General features: G+C 41.4%; 1 protein-coding gene across 2 annotated transcripts in view; it reads right to left on the bottom strand.

Annotated features, from left to right (window-relative positions):
• GRAMD4 (GRAM domain containing 4) overlaps positions 1-19,306 on the bottom strand; it is a 74,351-nt gene that overhangs the window by 40,595 nt on the left and 14,450 nt on the right. For both annotated transcript variants that reach the window (XM_058805318.1, XM_058805317.1), the window contains exons 2-3: positions 9,587-9,797; positions 740-860 (exon numbers count right to left, since the gene is read on the bottom strand). In XM_058805318.1, the coding sequence (XP_058661301.1) occupies positions 740-860; positions 9,587-9,797 (332 nt within the window). The remainder of the gene's footprint in view (positions 1-739; positions 861-9,586; positions 9,798-19,306) is intronic.

Genomic DNA, 19,306 nt, shown 5'->3' on the forward strand with positions numbered 1-19,306 from the left:
ACACCAAAATATTAAAATGGCCATTTTGGGAAGTAACTGAGCAAGAATTCTCATTAGTTTATTAGAGAGATCTCTACTTGTATCAAGTTATTTTGTTTGCTGTTTTTCTGTTTTTAACTATCCTGTCTTAAAAATCAACAGTTCAGACCTGCTGAGATAAAATCCCCAAAATCTTGCAGTTTCCCCTCGCCATGAATGACAACTTTTTCTCATTATACAAACATATGCACACATATATAAGCATCAACCCCAAAAAAAGCACTTTAAAGCTCCAGACATCCTTCTCTGTATTTCCTACACCACTTACCAATAATACACATCATGTTAAGAGACACAAGTTTTAAGGTGCATTATTTGTTGAAACAGCTGCCACGACAATGAACTTGTCTCCCCTTCATAAATGTCTTCTTAGCAACTACTACTGGAAAGCAAAACACCTATTGCAGGCACATGAAGGTTGACTTAGTTCTAAGACAACCTGCAGATGTCAACATCAAGACTTCATCTACGCAGCTTTTGTCACACAGTGAGTATGTTGTGAGGAATGTAATGAGGAAAAAAATACCCAAGTGACCCAGAAACCCTGGGAATGCTTTCAAGTTCTTCTTAGGGAAGCATAAACCCACGTGCTATCTGCACATCAGCACACCTCAAAATTCTGATGCCAACTCCTACTGTTAGAGAAACGTTATTTCAGAAGTCCAAAGCTATTCCCCTCCACAGAGCATTTTATACTTACGTAAGAAGTGTTTTTCCAGTAAGGCTATTTCCAGGTGACCTTTGATCTCATTCAGTCTGTCAGACTCTGTTCTGTTAAAATCCTGGACTCCTGAAGCCATGATGGTGGTCCCTGGACCAGCCTATAAGAAAGCCAGAACATACTGAAAGTTCAGAAGCATTTTTTTTTGTGTGTGTGCGTGTCATTTAAGTACATCAACTGATTTCTGGGGCAGTAAAGAAACAAGCATGTATTAACAACTCTACATGCCTCTTTCAGCATCAGATTACCAAAATAAGTGAATGAAAGCTAATCGAATGTGAATTTACAGAACACACTTCTGCAAACCTTGGGAAGCCACAGAAAACAAGTATTTCCCACCACCACCCTCACCAGTTCTACTGCATCATCATTTAATCCCTTCTTCTGCTGACTGAAAAGCCGTATTTATACTACTCCTCTCCTCTTCCCATAGAATGAATGGTCAATGCTACACGCTAAACATAACATAATTTAAACATAATCTTGACATAAAATTGTGAGACCAGCAAAAGTAATAGTTTTCTAGATAATCACTGAGCTACTGGGAAACACATATTGTATATTTTAATATCTATCTATGGAATGTATCATTTTTAAGATCTCTCAGCAAGGAAGGGGCTCCCCACTCCCCCACAACAGTAACTCTCCCAGTTACTGCAGAAGGATGTTGTTGGTGCCCAGGAGCTCACTCTGGCAGGCCAGAAGAGCAGGAAATCAGAAGATTGCATGCCTCAACAGATTTTACCAGCACCCCTTGAATGAACTCAGCAGAATACTGAAAATACTGCAGAAAGCAGGAATTAAAAAGCAATTTGATTATTTAGGGAGACCACTGGCAATGTCCACCTCCATGAATTAAACACGGAAAACCCCAGGCCACAGAGCAGAAGGCAGGTGATGCCTTCTTTCTCTCATCAAGTGGGCATTTTCAGACAGCAGGGAAAAGGGTGGGTGAGGGCATCTCCTGGGTAATGGTTGCTAAGTGCTTGTGTACAGGCCCCACCAGGTATGAAAAATCTGTCAATGAGAATTGCAGGAGTTTCTCTAGCAGTTTATACTCAAAACCAAAGGGGTAGATTACAGAAACCTGCCTGTCAAAAACAATCTCAAGACAAAAAAGGAATTTATTTATGTATTCTGACTATTTCCCACTCCTTGTCTGAACCCTGCAAACATACAGGAACTGCATTCCTTTCAATCAAACATGGTTAAATGTATTCCTTGCATACATTTAACCATGACAGCTTAAATTACATACATATATAAATTCAAGTAATGTACAGAAGACATTAAATTCAGATATTTTCTATGTTTTAGGAAAGATGTGCAGAAAGCTTACTGACAGCAAAGTACTTTCACAATTGGGATTGATTTGTACTTTCAAGATAAAACAGTGTGGAAATAGCTATTAAACATCTGTTTTCTTGTTTGAAACTGAGTTTAAGAACAGATCCTGAGTTTAAGCCTCAGAATCTGTCTGTGCAGGCATATCAGCAATCTGTAGGCAGTCACTGCCCAGCATTCACCTAGCACCAGCTCCCCACCTGGGCTTGCTGAACACAGAGCCAAGCAGAGATGGATGCTATTTCCAGTCCCCCAGGCAGCACCACCCACACACACTCTGCCAGTGCTGCTGGCCCTGACGAGGAGCAGGAGCTGTTAGCTCAGCAGCAGCCCTGGGCTACTTCCCATCTTGGAGCTGGCAGGAATCACAGCACAGCAGAGAGGGACAGGGCCCAGGGCAGGACTCACACCGGGAGCTGCAGCACAGCATCCTCCTCGCCATGCCCACATTTCCCCACCACTGCTGCCTTTAGACAGGAGGTGCAGTGAGAGATGCCATCTGCAGCTGCTCCAGACACTGCAGAAGATTATCAGAGACTCTTTTCAGATGAGCACAGGATGCAAACTGACCTCTCTGTTGATCTCTTATCTACAGAGCTGGGCTGTGTTTATTTACACTGCAAGACTTAGTGCTATCACTTGCCAGACATTTGGAGAGCCCCAAGGAGGATGGTGTGGCTGAAGCTGAAAAGCAGCACCCTTACAACATGGGCAGGCACAAGGGAAGTGTTATTAATGTTAATGCATGGCTTTCTGCATTGTACACCCACATCTAGCACATAGGGACAATCTCTGCTCCCAGCACGTACGATTTCACAGGGAGCTGTCTGAAGAAACAGTGCCACTGCTCAAATATTTTATTGATAAATAAATAAAATCACATACAGGACAAAGAGAAAGGTGATGTACTCAGAAGGAATGGGCCTGAACTGGGCATCAGCCCCGTGCTTAGACAGCAGCTGCTCCCCATCCCTGGTGAGGGGGGACAGGAAAAGAAAGGGGCTAGCAAGTACCTAAGCATATTTAAGTCCTCATCCTCACTGAAGGTACTCAAGATATTTTACCCAAAGATGTGCTACATTTCAGAAATATGCCTAGAGAACCAGGTTTGCTTTTGCTTCTTCAGAGCTGTTGAGTGAATAATTGAAGCCCAGGATACCTTAAGTGTGCCTCTAAGGAAGAAGGAAAGAGCAAGAGGTGCACAGCACTGGGGAGACTGATACCAGTTAACATGACTCATTCTTAGAGTTTCCAAATACGTTTATCTGCTAAAGCATTGGACCTAAGCAGCCTGACATCCACAGATAGATTAAAACTCAAAAGGTACACGTTTTTAAACTAGCAACAAAAGGTTAAAATGACCTTCTAACTTAGAGAGGAGAAAAAAAGAGAAAGAAAATTCACTGAGTTAAAACGTAAGGCTGCTCACTAGAATACTAGGAGCAAGATAATGTAACTAACATGTAATAATAAAATGGCTTATTAAGATACACAGTGACACAAATTTGGTGGTGCACTCAATTTCCAAAATTAACATCACCACAACATTTTATAAGTACCATTTAGAAACACACAGAAAAATTGAGGATGCCCAAGACAGTGATATAGAAAACATTTAAACAGATGTCTCTGTCACTGAAGCTTTTCCCCACACCAACACATCTAAGAAAACAAGAAATAATGCCTCTACATTTGCTGAAGGTCAACTGCTTGCCTCTGAATTCAAAAAAGTCCCTGTGTCTGAAGCTAGCATATCTGGCTCAATTCACAAGTTAACAAAATCCTTGTATTAATTCCAGTTTTATCTGGGTAAAGGTTTCTCTTCTCTGCTGCCTCTGTTTGACAGCTCTGGGACTCAGGCTGGATTACCTACACTGCCCTGTACAGATGTCCTTTCCAGTTTCTGACTCACAGTAAAAGCCTTGAAGGCTTCCACAGATTTCTGCTTTTCCTTCTGCCTCTCTAGCTGTGACAGTATTTGACACAAGAGCCCTCTTAAAAGGTTGGCAATCGTTATTACTTAGCCAAGACCATGAGAAGAAGGCAGTGGTGCCTAGGAACACAGAAATGCCCAAGGTGAACACACAGACAGAGGGGTTAAAGGAACATTTCTGATGACAACAGACTGCCTGCAACCCATCAGCAGAGCTCAGGGCTGCTTGTCCAAGCCACATCCAGCTCCAGATCCAAAACCCGCATCTCCTCACAAAAACATTTTTCAAGCCATCTGCAGTTCAGGCTTTTCATAGCAGCATTTCCCAGCCCTCCCTCTCCAAAACCCCTCCATGCTGCAAGCCCTGGGATTTTGTTCTGTGTGCTGCCACTGCTGCTGTACAGCCACAGAAAGGGTCCCAGTCACTTCCCAGCTAAATGGATCTGTCCTCTCCACTTGCAGCACAGCACCTCTTCAGTATCACACAGAAACACAACTGCCCAACTCTGTGCTTCTAATTTCCTTCCACAACATCATATGTATGCGGATGACTTTTGTCTAGGAATATCTCACAAAATGGTGAAGTTTCTTGGAGAGGAGCAGCTCTCAAACACGAAGGATGGGGAGCAGTGAGGACACAATATGCCAGTGCCAGGGGCAAAATCCTCCACTCAAGTCACTCCTCAGAGCCCAGAAAGTGGCTGGGACACAACACAGGAAAGAGACAGTTTAAAATAGAAATTTTTAACTTGCATTCATTTGAGGAAAAAAGAGAAAGGGAGAAATCTTCAGCAAAACAACAAACTACACAGCTTGTCTTGTGAAGTTCTAGCCTCCTGAGTTTTTTTCATCTGACACTTCATGTGCATTTACTCACTTCAAATTATGAAAGGGCTCCCCATGAATGATGCAATTACCTGCTGTAAGAAAAGGAAAAACTCAACAATGTTGCATAAGAATGCAAGCATCTGCATGAATAGTTAATTCTTAGTAGCTATTCATGGAAGCATACCCATACTGGCATGTTCCTAAACCACAGCTATATTCTACATAAATTTTTAAAAACCTAGTGCTAGCCAGGTTCAGAGGCTTTAACTTCTTAACTGTAATGTTTGCATCGTGCTTTATACCTTCCAATCCCCATACATGAGATGACCAACAAGAGCAGCACTTGAGGTTTTAATTGACATGTGTCAGGGAAAACCATGCTATACTGCAAGAGCAATAAAGTAATGTTTTCTGTACCACAATAACTCAGATTTAATCCTAGCACGCTGGCAGGGAACTTGCATAAGTAGATTAGACTGCTTCCCGTACAATGTGCCAGATACAAGAGAGCTTTACCAGCAATTCTCACTGCCAGGTTAGTGCCAGCTTACAGGTTTAAACACAGTTTGTTCTTTCTCTGCTCTGTGAAGGGGATGTGATCTGTCTGCAACATGTTCATTCATACACCTGCATGTAGAACAGGATCTTGTCTCCCCTTCTGTACAAACAGGAAGGGTAGCACTGAATAAAGCGGACTTTAATTACTGAGCAAGCAACATTGCCTCAATTTCTAATGTCACAACAAATCACATGCTAATTATTTTGGAATGGACCAGGTTCCTCCCTCTACCTATTTTGCAATTGTGGTGATTTTACAAAACAATGCAGAAAGAGCAGTGCTGCATGGAGTGTCTAATACCCTTGCCTTAAAAAATACCAAACAACCAGAAATCTAGGAAGCCATTCAGGAATTGAAAGAGATATTTAGCAGAGAGTTAAATCTGTTAACCAGTACTGCTGTCTTGGCAATGATCTGATCACAGCATCCAAACACCCACAGGGACCTAAGAAAGCATCTCCTATTCAAGGCATATCTGGTAGCTGGGGCACTTAAATGAGAGGGGGAAACCCACACAAGCAAGCAGCCAGCCTGTAAGTTGAATCCAAACTAGTTCAAAAACTCTTTTTTCAACAAAAACTCTCAGAAATCACTGAGAATTCAAAGGAAAATATAAATCCTTCCACCTCCAGAGTCCCTGGACCAGGAGCTAGCTGAGTGCTTTACCCAGGTTAGGATGTTTATTATTGAAGTAAATAGGTACAGCTCAGTTTAAAGATAAAGAATAGGAAATGACCTTATCTGGCCATCCTTTCTGTCTTTTCACAGGGTATGAATTTTACATGTGTGACTTCAATAAGGCATGTGAAGTGTTGGGACTAAGTGCCACTGAGCAATCAGCATTCACTTCATTTGCTGCAAGTGCAACAGAGGATGCTGCTCCTCCTGGCAGATGGTCAGGGCTCTGCAATCACAAGCTTTTATCACAAGGCTTTTTACTCTGCAACCTCCATTTGTATCAAGCTTTTGCACTCGTTTGTCAAGTTCAGATACATACCAAAAGAAGAGGCACATTTTTAAGAGCACTGTAAACCCATGAAGGGTTCTTCACTAATAGATGCACTGTGCTGTTCTAATAGACAGAGATCTTTTCTTGATGCCTCCAAAATGAATAATACACCAGACAGGGGCAGAGGAGGGAAGCAGAGAGAGGCAGAGATGAAGTCTTTGTCTAGGGAATAGCTGACAGTGAAGATGCAGATAAGGGGACTAGGACCCTAGATTTGGGTGCTTATGTTCAGTTCCAAGCCACCAGCCTTGCTCTTTCAAGACCATGAGTTCTGTACCCAGATTTCAATAGAAACCATGAAGGAACCGAAGTGGATCTACAGATACATTGTAGATCCCGTGTGAAAAGGATCCTACAGATCCTTTTCAGATAGATGTGCTTTTGTTCCTTCTGATCTACAGGATCTACAGTAGATCTGTAGATCATGTAGATCAGAAGGAACAGAAGCACATCTATCTGAAAAGACATGTAGCCTAACTTCCATTTACACAGAAGACTTGCATTGGTTTTTGTGTGCTTTCAATGGTTTCCCAAAGGTATTAAACAGGAAGAAACCAGTAAGATTTGGTTTTCCCATGATCAGTGTAATACAAATATAATACTAAGTTGCTTACAAAGCCTATAAAAGAAAAACACCCTGCACAAGCAATTTAAGTTATGAGTTTTAGACACTGAATTAAAACCATTTCAGGCACAACTCAACTATATAATCTCAATAAGAAACAGACAAATAATTCAGAATTGCACTGTTTACACAACCTCAGACACACTACTTTAATATTGATTTAAGTATATAAGCATTACTTTCTTTACTCTTGGCACCTCTGCAGCACAGGGGTTATTTCTTCTCCCTTCATTTGAGGGATGGGCAGCAGCACTGAGTGCACAGATGCCTGTGAGGGCCAACTGTTAATCTCCCAAAATTCCCATCTGAAATTTATCCCTTATACGTCAGACCTTTTTCCTCATCCCAATTTGCTTATTTTGCTCATATCTGTAACACAGCCACTACTCTTAGACTGTTCCAGCATCACCCTGGGTTTGGAGCTCCCAAACATCAGGAGCAGAGCGAAACAAGGTTGATGCCATTTCTGCTTTCCTCTCTTTCTTTCTCCCCAATTTTAAACAGCTGCCCTCAGCTGTATCCAAGGACTTGGACCCAAGGACCACAACAGCCTAGTGCAGAACGTAATAGCCAGAGAGCAAATGCTTCTCCCAGCTCCCTTCTCAGCACACAGAGCTCAACCTTTTGAGAAAACAGAGACCATCACTGCAGATGTGCAGCTGATAAGGCTTTATTACTATTCAAAACTACAAGTTTACCTTGCTGCGCCCTCAGCTGCCCTCCATACCACCCAGGAGCTACTACTCCCCTGAAGAAATACAGAAAATAGTACCTGGAGTTTAAGGCAGATCTTTCTGTAGCCTCTAGCTCTGCCATCCAGACACTTCTAATTAAATACAAAAGGCATATGTACCAACACCAAACATAAAGCCTGAAGTTTAATGAAAATAAGCCAGTATTTACCTACAAAAAACTCACAAAATACCACATTGGAAGGACAGCATCAAAGATTAGTCCCAGTATTCACAATACTTACATCTTAACAAATGACAAATGTCACAGACATATTTTATGAAAAATCATTTCATTCGGATCTTTTCTCCTAAGAAGCTGAGAAGCTTCAGCTTCTCCATGTTTTGCTGCTTTGGAATGTGATTTGGAGAATTGTTTACCCAGCATGTGAAATTGTTTTTACTAGATGACCAACGACAGCCACCTGTGTCGAGGCTGTGAGCAGTCACAAGATTTTATTATCATTCCATTCCTTGCTAGCCTTCTGATTAAATCCTTCTTCTATTATTTTAACATAGTTTTAATATATCCTTTTGTTTTAATATAATATATATCATAAAATAATAAATCAGCCTTCTGAAACATGGAATCAAGATTCTCATCTCTTCCCATGTTGGAGTTACCTGCAAATTCCACATCTGGTGACCTCAAGTGAGGAACATTACCACAGATACATGTCTTCAGTAGAATAAGAGCAAAGGAATAGCATTTAACAGATTTCCTTGTCTGAGAAGCTTGAGGATTTTCATATAACAGACTTTATGTGACCAAAACATGCTCTGTCATTACCACCTGTTTGCTCCATGATCATAGGAAAAACATTCTGGCAGAAAAGCTCTCTATAAGCAGGACTGTATGTAGTACCATGAAAGCCCACTTCAATTTAAAAAAGATAAGAGCTACAGAACTAGATACAAGCTGCCAGCCCCAAAGGAGATGCACAAGCATATACAGTTCAAAATCTTTTAGTTTACAGCTTCCTGTGAGCAAGCCCCATGCTCCTACCCATGAGCCTTCAGACAACAGTCTGATTACATTTTGGGGATAAAAACTGCACAGGAAGCTTTCAAAGGGTGATAGAAGTTCTGAATTCCAAGCACCTTCCACAATACAGTTATATAGACAAAGCTAAAGTAATACTGTGGCACTCCAAGCTCATCGATCTACAGCCATTTCTTAACACTTAAAGAAGGATTTTTTTTACTTTTTTAACAAATATTTAACTTTTCCTTAAGTAATGTCTTTGAAAAACGTAGGTGCGTTTTGGTGCTTCTGCTTATAAGCACCAAAATGTTTTAGCAGCCCCTTCACAGGTTTAAACCAGCTCTAACTGCATGGAAGCACTACTGGTTATAACACTGCAGGAGAAGGAGCTGGTGTGACCCTCTAACACCAATGAAGCAACCAGAAGTCTTATCCTTAAAGTCCTGGATAGTGTCATTTGAGCAGATCTGAGCTCCTCAGGCTGAAAAGTTGCCTTTTCTCTTTCAAATGTTCATTAGTAATTCAACAAAACAAATAAAAAACAGAGAGCATCCAGAAGCACATCCAAAGTTAACAAACCTGTCAGCTCACAATATCTAAAATTAGAAGTACGGACAGGGAACTGTAGTATTGAGAAATTAATTGATCTTCCCACAAAATGAAGGCCTAATACTGGAAAGTTACTTCCTAGCCCATAATCTTCAAGTTTTACAACCATTATATAAGGATAAAGAATTAGTAATTTCTGTTATTTTTCTGCCTGAAAAGTAAATAACATAATATAATATAATGATACTAATTTGAGTACTTACAGGGTCTCTCAACTCTTCATTATCTCGAGCAGACGTTCGAGGTATCTTCACTGGGATTTCATCTCCACATTCAGTGTCTGAAGCATTTGGAGACTCTGCTAAATCAAGGAACTCATCTCTCTTGTGACCTCTGAACCTTATTTTGTCCAACTTCTTTAGCATGTTCAGCACTGCACTTTTCTGCTTTACCTTAACATGACGGTTGGAGTCTCTGCAAGATCAAGAAATCAAGAGTATTTTAGAAAGCTTGCAATAAATCTAAAGACACACATTCTTATCACTAACTACTCCCAACCATCTTTCAAGTGCCTTCCTGCCACTTGAGGAAAAACATGCTTAGCTTCTTAACAGGAGTTTTTTCCACAGTGTAACAGATGCATGGTTTAGTTTGCAGTAGTTGATCATTTACCTTCTTCCCAGACTATCATGGCCCCTCTCTCATGGCAGTTTTTAAAGCAAGTCAGAATAGGCAGAAAGGAACAACCTGCACTCCAGAGAAAGATTAGGAAGTCAGTTCCTAATAGGTTACTAGAAACAAAAAAAAAGTTTAGCTGATAAGTCAATATTCTTCAATTTGTGATGCTTCTAATCAAAGACATCCACCAAGAAAATCTACCAAGCTTCACAACCAAGTTTTAAATTCCCAGGCAAACTAAAGTCAAAGAGTAAGGATGTTATCCTATCTCACTACGACCTCAGGCTAACAAAACAAAGTACTATGGGTTTACTGAAAAAAGCCACAGATCCAAGCAGAAGATTTCATAAAAAATTAGACAGCTGAAACAGACCATAAATCATATTCAAGCACACTGCCAAAATCCTTAAAATTACCACAAACTGACAATCTTGTATACCCCTGAAATTATACTAGGAGAAGCATTTTGCTTTTTAAAAGACACCAGAAGAAAGTTTAATTTATGTGCGTAAACTCATTGTAATGGCAGCTTTTCAAGACACTGCACTGTATAATTTCTGATTTAATCCAGACTTGCCAAACTGGTCCCATTCAAGAAATCACACTCTGTACTAGAGGTGCCAAGCTTCATCTTAAAAAAAAAAAAAAAGCCAAACCCAACAGTTAGTTCCTTGACCCTGTCACTCTTGCTCTGTCAGTTTATAACAAAACAGCCACAATTATCTCAGCACACAGAGATTCATCTGGAGGATGATGCCATGCTCTAGAAAATGGATTTTTAAAAACCTTTTTTGAGGCACTTGTTCCTGGTACTACCCTTTTGTCCTCTATGGTCAGCACTACCATCCTCTTCATTAGAAGTCATGCTTGGCTTCATGGCACATCATCCCAGACACTGGTGTGAGATGGAAGTACAAAGGTAAATTCAGACTCATGTCACTTCAGGAGTAAAATAGAGAGCAAAATACAAAAACCTTTTGCTACCACAGCCTTTGTACCTAAGGCAATTCTCACCTCCTAGGACAAACCTCTTTTCAACAGAGCTCTTCAACTTTCCATATGGATTTTTCACTCAACCTAACACTTTGGCATTGACTACTCATTCCAAGTTCAAACCAGATCATTCCCTTCAAATATGTCTTAGTTTGCACCTCTGCCAAAGTTTATTAGCACCTTTCAATTAAACACAGAAGTTTTAAACCAATACAAACCCCTTACAGTACAGCTGGCAAAAAAAACCCCACAAAATTCTTCCTTTATCAGTGATGCTTAAAGTTTCAACTCGTGTTTAATCTATCACTTATAGAGAAACACTTGCGGTAACTCACACCAAGGTTATTTTCTAAGAACAGCTTTACTTTGAAGTTCTTTTACTTGTCAGAGCTATGTTTAAAATAGAAACACTTCTTGCTCATTCATTGACTATTTGATGAAGAAACTTGTCAGCTATCACATCCAGAAATATCTCTAGGCCCTACTATTAATAGCAATTAGGGAACAAATGGTATGAGGGAAGTTTAAACCTCTGATAAGCACCAGTACCATTGTATGGTTCTCTCTCCCATCACAATGATCTCCATCTATGTTCAACCAGATTTACATACCGTGTAGGAGACCTACAGCAAAGCAGCTGTAAACCAAATCCTGTCTGCTCATCATCCATGCTGCCACTGCTAATGACACAGCAGTGCATGGAAATAATAAGGCATGGAAGAGTTATTCCTTTTCTGGAGTGGCTGGCAGCCCATAATGATGGAGGACAAGCATCCATCCCATGCCCTCTCTATCCCTCTCAGAAATGGAGCAGTGAGTGCAGATGAGCACTGCTGTCCTGGACAGAAACAGGAGTCCTCAGCATTGTCCTGTTAAAAGCACATTTATCCACTGCTCCTCAAAGGACAGGGCTGGATCTGGACATGTTTTATAGCCTGGTATATCCAGTACTTTCACAGATGGTTCAAGATGAGAATTCAGCTTTCCTTCCCCTTAGCATAAATTTACATTCACTTGCACGCGTAAGAAATGAGAGGCATCAAAAACATCTTGAAACAAAGCAATCTCCAACCCTCTGAATGAAGACTGAAAAAAGCCACAAGGAAGTGAAGAGGCCCACTGGCATAACTGCCAGGGATGGGCATCATTTGGGGAAACTGAGGTCCTTTCTCATCCTAGGATGGCTCATGCATTTCAGCCCAAGGTCACAGAATAACCTGGCCAGCAGGTCACCCATGAACACATTTATGGTATTTTTTACTCACAAAACTGATGACTTACCCCTATGTATGTTACCACCTAGCCTTTTAAAAATGCAAACCTTTCTTTAAATTACTCCACTGAATGAAGTCAGCATAAATTCTGATTTGACAGGTATGTCATGAGGGTCAATATTTCTAAAGGATTATTCAGTAGGTTAACCATTAAAGGAGGACATAGTAAAGAACCACACTCCAAGCATTTCTGAAGTGCTTGAAGTACAAAAATCTGGTTTATAAAAATATCTTCTCAGTTAAAATTTAAAAATAATAAGATCATTTTGTCTAAAAATTGTTTTGCATGTACCAGGTTCTCAAATTACTTACAGTTACATTACATTAACCTAAGCAGAAATGTAAGCTTGCCAACAAGCTCCTATGAAAACTCATTATCTGGCCTCCAGCCAAATGTTGGATCTAAGACAGGCTTTTTATGTCAGCAGCCTGTTCCTGCAACCAGTAACTTTTTTTTTATGCTGACATTTCAGCAGTTTCACTAGGAAAAAAAAATCTTGGAGATTCTGTATTCCAACTGACTCGAGAGTCAAATTTAGGCAAGCTTGGGGAAGCTTTTGTAAAATGAAAGACCAGAATCCGACCTAGAATTAGATTTACTGTAAAATACAGCAACTAAGTATCAAAACACTCCTTTCACCATCATAGCTATTCATCCCTCACCTTCTCCCAGCTACCCATCCTGGACCCATCCAAACACCCATTCTGAGCCCAGCTGGCTCAGCTGTGAGTTTCTGGATGTTTCTAGTAACTCCCCATATCCACCACATCAAAACCACCAAGCAACTCCCTGCATGTGAGGAGCTCAGAGTGCAAAGGCAGACCCACATCTCACTCTGCTTTCAAACTATTAACAAATATCATAACACTCTAATAAAAATACAAGTATTTTAACTCCATGCATTTTAAACACTGCCAAACATGCATTTCCCAACACTGCCACACATGTGACAGTAATCAAGTGAAACAGGTCTGTTTTCTCCATGCTTAAAAAACCTCCTAGCTAAAGTAATCTTTAAAGATTTTCTTTTTAATTGTAATTAATATCTACCAGTCCTTCAAGACAGAAGCTTTATTCCTTTTAGAGAGGGCCAGGGAAGAGATGCCTTTCTTTTGACCTAATATGTAAAACCCTCAAACAACTGTCAGACCTTTATTTCCAGTGAATATATCAGGACCCAAAAACAACATACATTCACATTCCAAATTTATACTAAGAACAGAAAAATCAAGTTTTCCCAAACTTCCACATGAAAATTGTAAGGAGATCTACAAGACATTTTTCAGCCTACGTTTATAGAGATGCTTCAGTAAGCAGACAAGGATTTCCAGGGAATATTGACAGCCACCCCTGCCATCTGGAGGGACTTGTTCATGAGATGTGTTCCCATGGACAACCCTCCCACCCCTTCCTGCCACTGCCACCCCATTTCTACTCCTGCATGAAGGAGGAAGAGGTTGGGATGCAGAGGGAACTCAACAAATGCATTACCCAATGCACTCCTGCTGTCTGAAACCTGCCTGAACTCACCCCAGAGGCTCCTACAAGTAGAACACAGGTTTTGGTTTTCTGTTGTTGCATTTAGTTTTTACACAAGTGCAGTCTGTGGCCTGGTAGACCCAGCAGGGATTGGACAGCTAAATTTTCAAGCGCACTTTTCAGAGAAAGGGATCTGCTTCACAACAGAGGGTTCAGTCAGCTTTCCTTGGCTGTTAACAAAACAAAAACCTGCTACACAAAGTCAAACAGCATTGCCTCAGCAAGTGTAAGTCTGGAGCCTGAGGGAAAACAAACAAAGAAACCACTTAAAACATCATGGATGAATTTCATTCCAGGTCAAAAAGGCCCTACGAGATATGACACAGTACAGCAACCTTTAAAGCACCCCTGTTCCTTTTGCTAGAAAAATAGCTTTTCAGAAAGCTGAAGATGACCTGCAAATCTAGCATACCCCTAGTTCTCACTTCTACATTCCATCTCCTTCATATTGTCCTTTCATTCTCAAAATGGATTTCTGCAGAAGTTCAGTGTAAGAGTCCTGGTATCCAAGAAAAGCCAGGCTGTGAGTGGATGAACAAATACAGACATTGTTGTCAACACCAGGACGTTCTGGTCTTATTGTGAGGAAGGGATGTGCAAACTGAGGAAGTGGAAAGAATCAAGATTGTGTTTGATATCCATTACTTCTACACTGAAATGTTTCTTAATAATATCCTGAGAGTTCACAGGAGAGCAGTAACACAGGACAAACTCAATCCATCCACATACACTGAAAATTAAGCTTGGTGTATTCTTTTCTAGACATGTTTAACTAAAACTGAAAGGAACAGTGAGTCTATCTAAGCCTAATACAGATTCAGAGTCCTCTGTATAATGTTCTGTGCAAAAAGTTCCCTCCTGCTACATGATTTTTCCCCCCAATATTTCATTTTAATGAATGGAATCTCATTTCAAGTCACTGTCCAAACATTTTGTACTTATTAATATTTAAGAAACTAACCAGAGAAAGATCAACTGCACTAGAGAACTCCTTGTCTGCTCAGCTTTTCACAGAATCAGAATGGGTCAGAGTGGAAGGAACCACAGTGGGTCATCTGGTCCAACATCCCTACTCTAGCAGGGTCATCCCAGAGCACAGGATAAAGGAAAATGACACTTTCCTTCCCCCTGTGCACAGACTTCTCCCAAACTACTCTCCAGGAGGCTCACAACTCTGAAGAAAGCCAAACTTTACCCACAGTTCTTCCTGAACAACAGGGAGTGCTTTTGTAAAGGGGAAGTTTGTACTTTTCAAGAAAACTTTTCATTAAGCTTGCCTCAACAAAGATTTTAGCACACAGAAGGGACACAACTCACACTCAACACGGCCCTTTCATGTCATGAACAGCTCCAACATGAGACTGAGCTCATCCAGGACAATGCAACATTTTGGGTTCTCAGTATAGGATGTCATCACTTGTCACTGGAAACCAAGACTGCAATACTTCGGGCCACACATTCAGTTGGATTGGCCAAGAGCAGCTTACAAACACTCTCTGAAAATTACAAGCATTGCCCAAGTGCCCTCAATTTCTGACATCACAAACACGAAAACAAATCTTCCAGCTGAGCCCTCCCACACTCATCACAACAGGTTCATCCTGAAATAACACTCAGCGTCACAGGCTGGTCAAGTCTTCCTTGAATTACATCACCGTCGGCTTCAGGGCCAGAACATACCCAGAACAAACTCCTTTCTGGTTTTGAGTAACATCTATTAAAAGCTCCTGACAGGGTCAGGATTCCTTAAAACTCTAGGAACAGACTAGACTAGACTAGACAGGGATAGACCATGGGGATGGACTCTGTGAGTTGTTTCTCTTCGTAATAGATGAAATTATCAGGCTACCCTCGAAGAAGCATTATGCTTAGTAACTCAGGATTATTATGCCTGTGAGTTTGAAGGGAGATGACAAAAAAATCCCACCAGAATCACTTCCTGTTACACACTCCCAGCAGAAGCAACACTCAGTTAACACAGTTTGGAAACCAACAGGACGTTGTGCTTTGGTGTTGAGACTTAAAACAGATGCAGCTATTAATTAAGTACCACCTCAAACAATTTATATTGTCCACTGGGAGGAGGAGGGGAGGAAGAAAAGAGTGGAAAGCTGTGTAACATCTTCCATGGTTTAATATGGGGTCTGGAGATGTAGTTCAACATACAGATCTCGACTGCCACTGCTGAGGTTGTCACAGCAACCATAATGCAGCTTCATGAATATGCATTATGGTAAAATCTATCTTTTTTTTCCCCAAAAGGGAGTAAAGTGTCATTCAGCTCACAACATGAAGCTCCCTGGGAGACAAATCAGGACTGCACAGTAAAAGTGACTTGTCTGCAAAACCTTCAGCTTGGCTGCTGCCAACAAAAGGGCTGGGGGAAGAGGGGAGACCCAGAAGAGGGTGGCTTGGGGCTGTAGGGATCTCTTCTGTACCTTCCTCAGACAGTAATTCACACATATCTGGCAAAAATGTTAAGGCAGACATTCCCAAAATGAGCTGCTCAGTTCCTGCAGAGTTGCAGACCTTGATCCCCCAAGCACCTGGGGACCAGCCCTTCAGTCAGCCAGGCAGCAGCACCAGTGACCCTCCACAGAAGGACAGAGAACGGGCAGCTGCTGCTCAGTGTCCCAGACAGCTGAAAATGGGGCCCTTGACTTGACCACCACTGGAAAGTTGTGGGTGGACAGTTCACAAAAAAAAAAAAAATCCCAAACCACACACTTGTACCTATCCAGGTCAAACTTCACTGTGTCAAGGAACAAAAGGCAGTAATTGTTTCCACTGAGTATCTGTGGGAGGTGTACTTTGTCCTTAACTCCCCATTTACCCTAACATTTCCTCTGCTAACAGAGAGCCACCATACACACTTCTTCTGTCTGGCATCATGAAACCTGTCTCTCCTTGTGAAACCTAAAATTAACAAGCTTTGTTAAATTAATTTGTCTGTAAATTGAGAATTTTAACTCCTGAACAGGAAGATGAAATTCATTCTTCCTCAGGACACCTGTGTGGGAGACAATAAAAGTGAGACACTGGTTATGCCACCAGAAGAGCTGCACAAAAAAGCCTTGCATGAAGACTTTGCCTGCAGAGAGGATCTCCAGCAGCATGCATGGACTAGAGGAGCCACCAGTTCCAGCCATGGCAGACAGCCTGTGAAAGGGTTAGCATGTCGTGATAAAGGCTACTGCTGACATGAATTTCTTCCTTCCAGGTCACCCACTGGGCCCTCCTTTCTCCCCTGCTGTGCTCCCATCCCAATCCCAGAAAGCCCAGCCAGGCCTGAAACCCACGAGATCATAGGCTGACACCAAAGGGAGCAACCCCATTAATTTCTGCCACAGCCTTTATGTCATTTGATCACTCATGCAGTTTATCAGCTCATTGCTGAGCAACTAATTTTTGTGTTTGTTTTCTGGCAAGGTCAGTTTAATCAGAGCAGACAGGGAGGCAGTCTCACTCAGTGAAGCACAGACTATTGGAGATTCTGCTGCTCCCACACAGAAAACATTTGTGGTGGTGGTGGGCAGAGGGAGAAAGCATCCTTTTACAGGAGCCACCTGCACTTAAATGAGGCTAAACTGCAAAGCCTCGCCCTAAAGACAGTGTTCATGAAGCTGCCACAAGGCACATTTCAGAAATTGGACTCAAGAGCTTCATTCCCCACTCTGAAGGACAGGGAAGAGTTTGTCACAGCTTGGCACTGACAAAAGGCTTTTTTCTGCTTCCTTGCTCTGAATTTTGTCTACTAGTCAGGGTGAAGACAGGAAGATGAGCATCACCAGCTTAGCAAGAGCCTCTGCATAGAAGGTTCTGGCAGCTCAGAACTGGATGGGCTTCCAACAGGTAAGAAGTTGGGGCACACAGCAAGTGCTTCTGCCTATAAAAACAGAGACATGGGGGTGACAAATGGGGCAGAAGGACAGGACACAACTAACACAGGGTAAGACTGTCATCACTGCACTTATCTCTTCCTCCACTGTTCAAATGGAAACTCTAAGAAGTCTAACTTGACACAACACTCAGAATAATGCTGGTCTTTTGCAATCTACTTTAAAATAAATATTTAAAGTTGGAAGTACATATACTGGCAAGAGCATCTTATGCAGACTAATAAGTTTATTAAGAAGGTAATCACTGATTGTTTATAAAAACTGTGAGCCCTGCCAGCCTTGAAGAATTTTGATTACATTCCTTCAATGTAAAAAAGAGCAAGTTATTGACACCTCTTTGATGCCAAGTTTTTCATCATCTCAACTGCATGTTCATCTTCAGAGGGTAACTACAGATAAATCAGAGAATGAAGGTACTGCTAAGAAAAAAAGACACTGTAGAAATGAGCTGCAACGCAAGCTTAAAAAAAGATTCTTTGAGAAAAGCATTCCAAGGTCTACACAGACTGGCTTGGTGCTAGCAGGTATTTCTTTGAGAGGACTCTCAGAAGCAATCGGGTGTCTGATCACAGCTCACTCAGCAGCCTATGGAAACAGAGCAAAGGTACACAGCATTGTCTAGTTTTGAAGAATGTCTGTGCATTCCTTTTTGTTTGTTGTGCGTAAACACAAAGATGTACCCAAGTGAAGCAGACACAGCTCACAGCTAACAAGCACAGCCTGACCAATTTCCACCATGCACATACAGCCATGAGCACAGCTGAGGGCACAAGCCAGGGCTCCCTTCAGGGGAGCCTGCCTAGCCCTCACCACTCTGCCATGTGAGAAACACTTCCCTGAGCCACTCTGCCAAGCCTCCTGTGCACTGGGATTTCGCTCATGGCCAGGCCACACAGAAGGAATTACTGAAGCTAAGAGGCAAAAGACCACAGGCTGCAACTGCTGTGTCACACGTGCAGGGATAAAATTAACCCCCCAACTTTTCTGACACTAAGGAACCACAGGCCCAGGTTCCCAAATACTTCCCAAACCACATATCTATCAGGGTACCTCACTGAGAACAAGGGCCAGAGTACAGCAAAATGGTCTGTTCTGAGGGTCTTTCCTCAATTTAGGGAGACAATTCAGTAGAAGCCAACATTAGAACTTTGTGAGTATCCAGTTAACATGAAAGCAGATGCAAGTTTTCAGTGAAAGATTCCCAAGATGCATTAGTTTTGTGTACAACACTTGGTAACTTGTTTCTCCAAGTTTTAACTAACCTACTGCTGATCTGAGAATTCATTAACCTTCTGAAATGTGAATGTTGCAAAAAAAAAAAAAAAAAAAATCAAGCATTTCACTTATGCTGACTACAAAAATCGAAAGACAGACACAACTGAGGAAAAGAATGGAGCATTTTACCAAACACCAGTAGCTCTCCAACTGCTATGCAGTTATAAAAATAATGTTAATGCATTAAAGATTTTTAACTTCTCCCTTTGTGGTTAAATACAACATTGCAATTCCATGAAGAACTATAAAGACATAGCTAGCACATGCCAATTACAACCACCACTATAATTCAGCATATTTTCTTTCCTACTATATACTGGCCCT

Source organism: Ammospiza caudacuta, chromosome 5, assembly GCF_027887145.1.
Source record: "Ammospiza caudacuta isolate bAmmCau1 chromosome 5, bAmmCau1.pri, whole genome shotgun sequence".
NCBI classification, from domain to species: Eukaryota; Metazoa; Chordata; class Aves; order Passeriformes; family Passerellidae; genus Ammospiza; species Ammospiza caudacuta.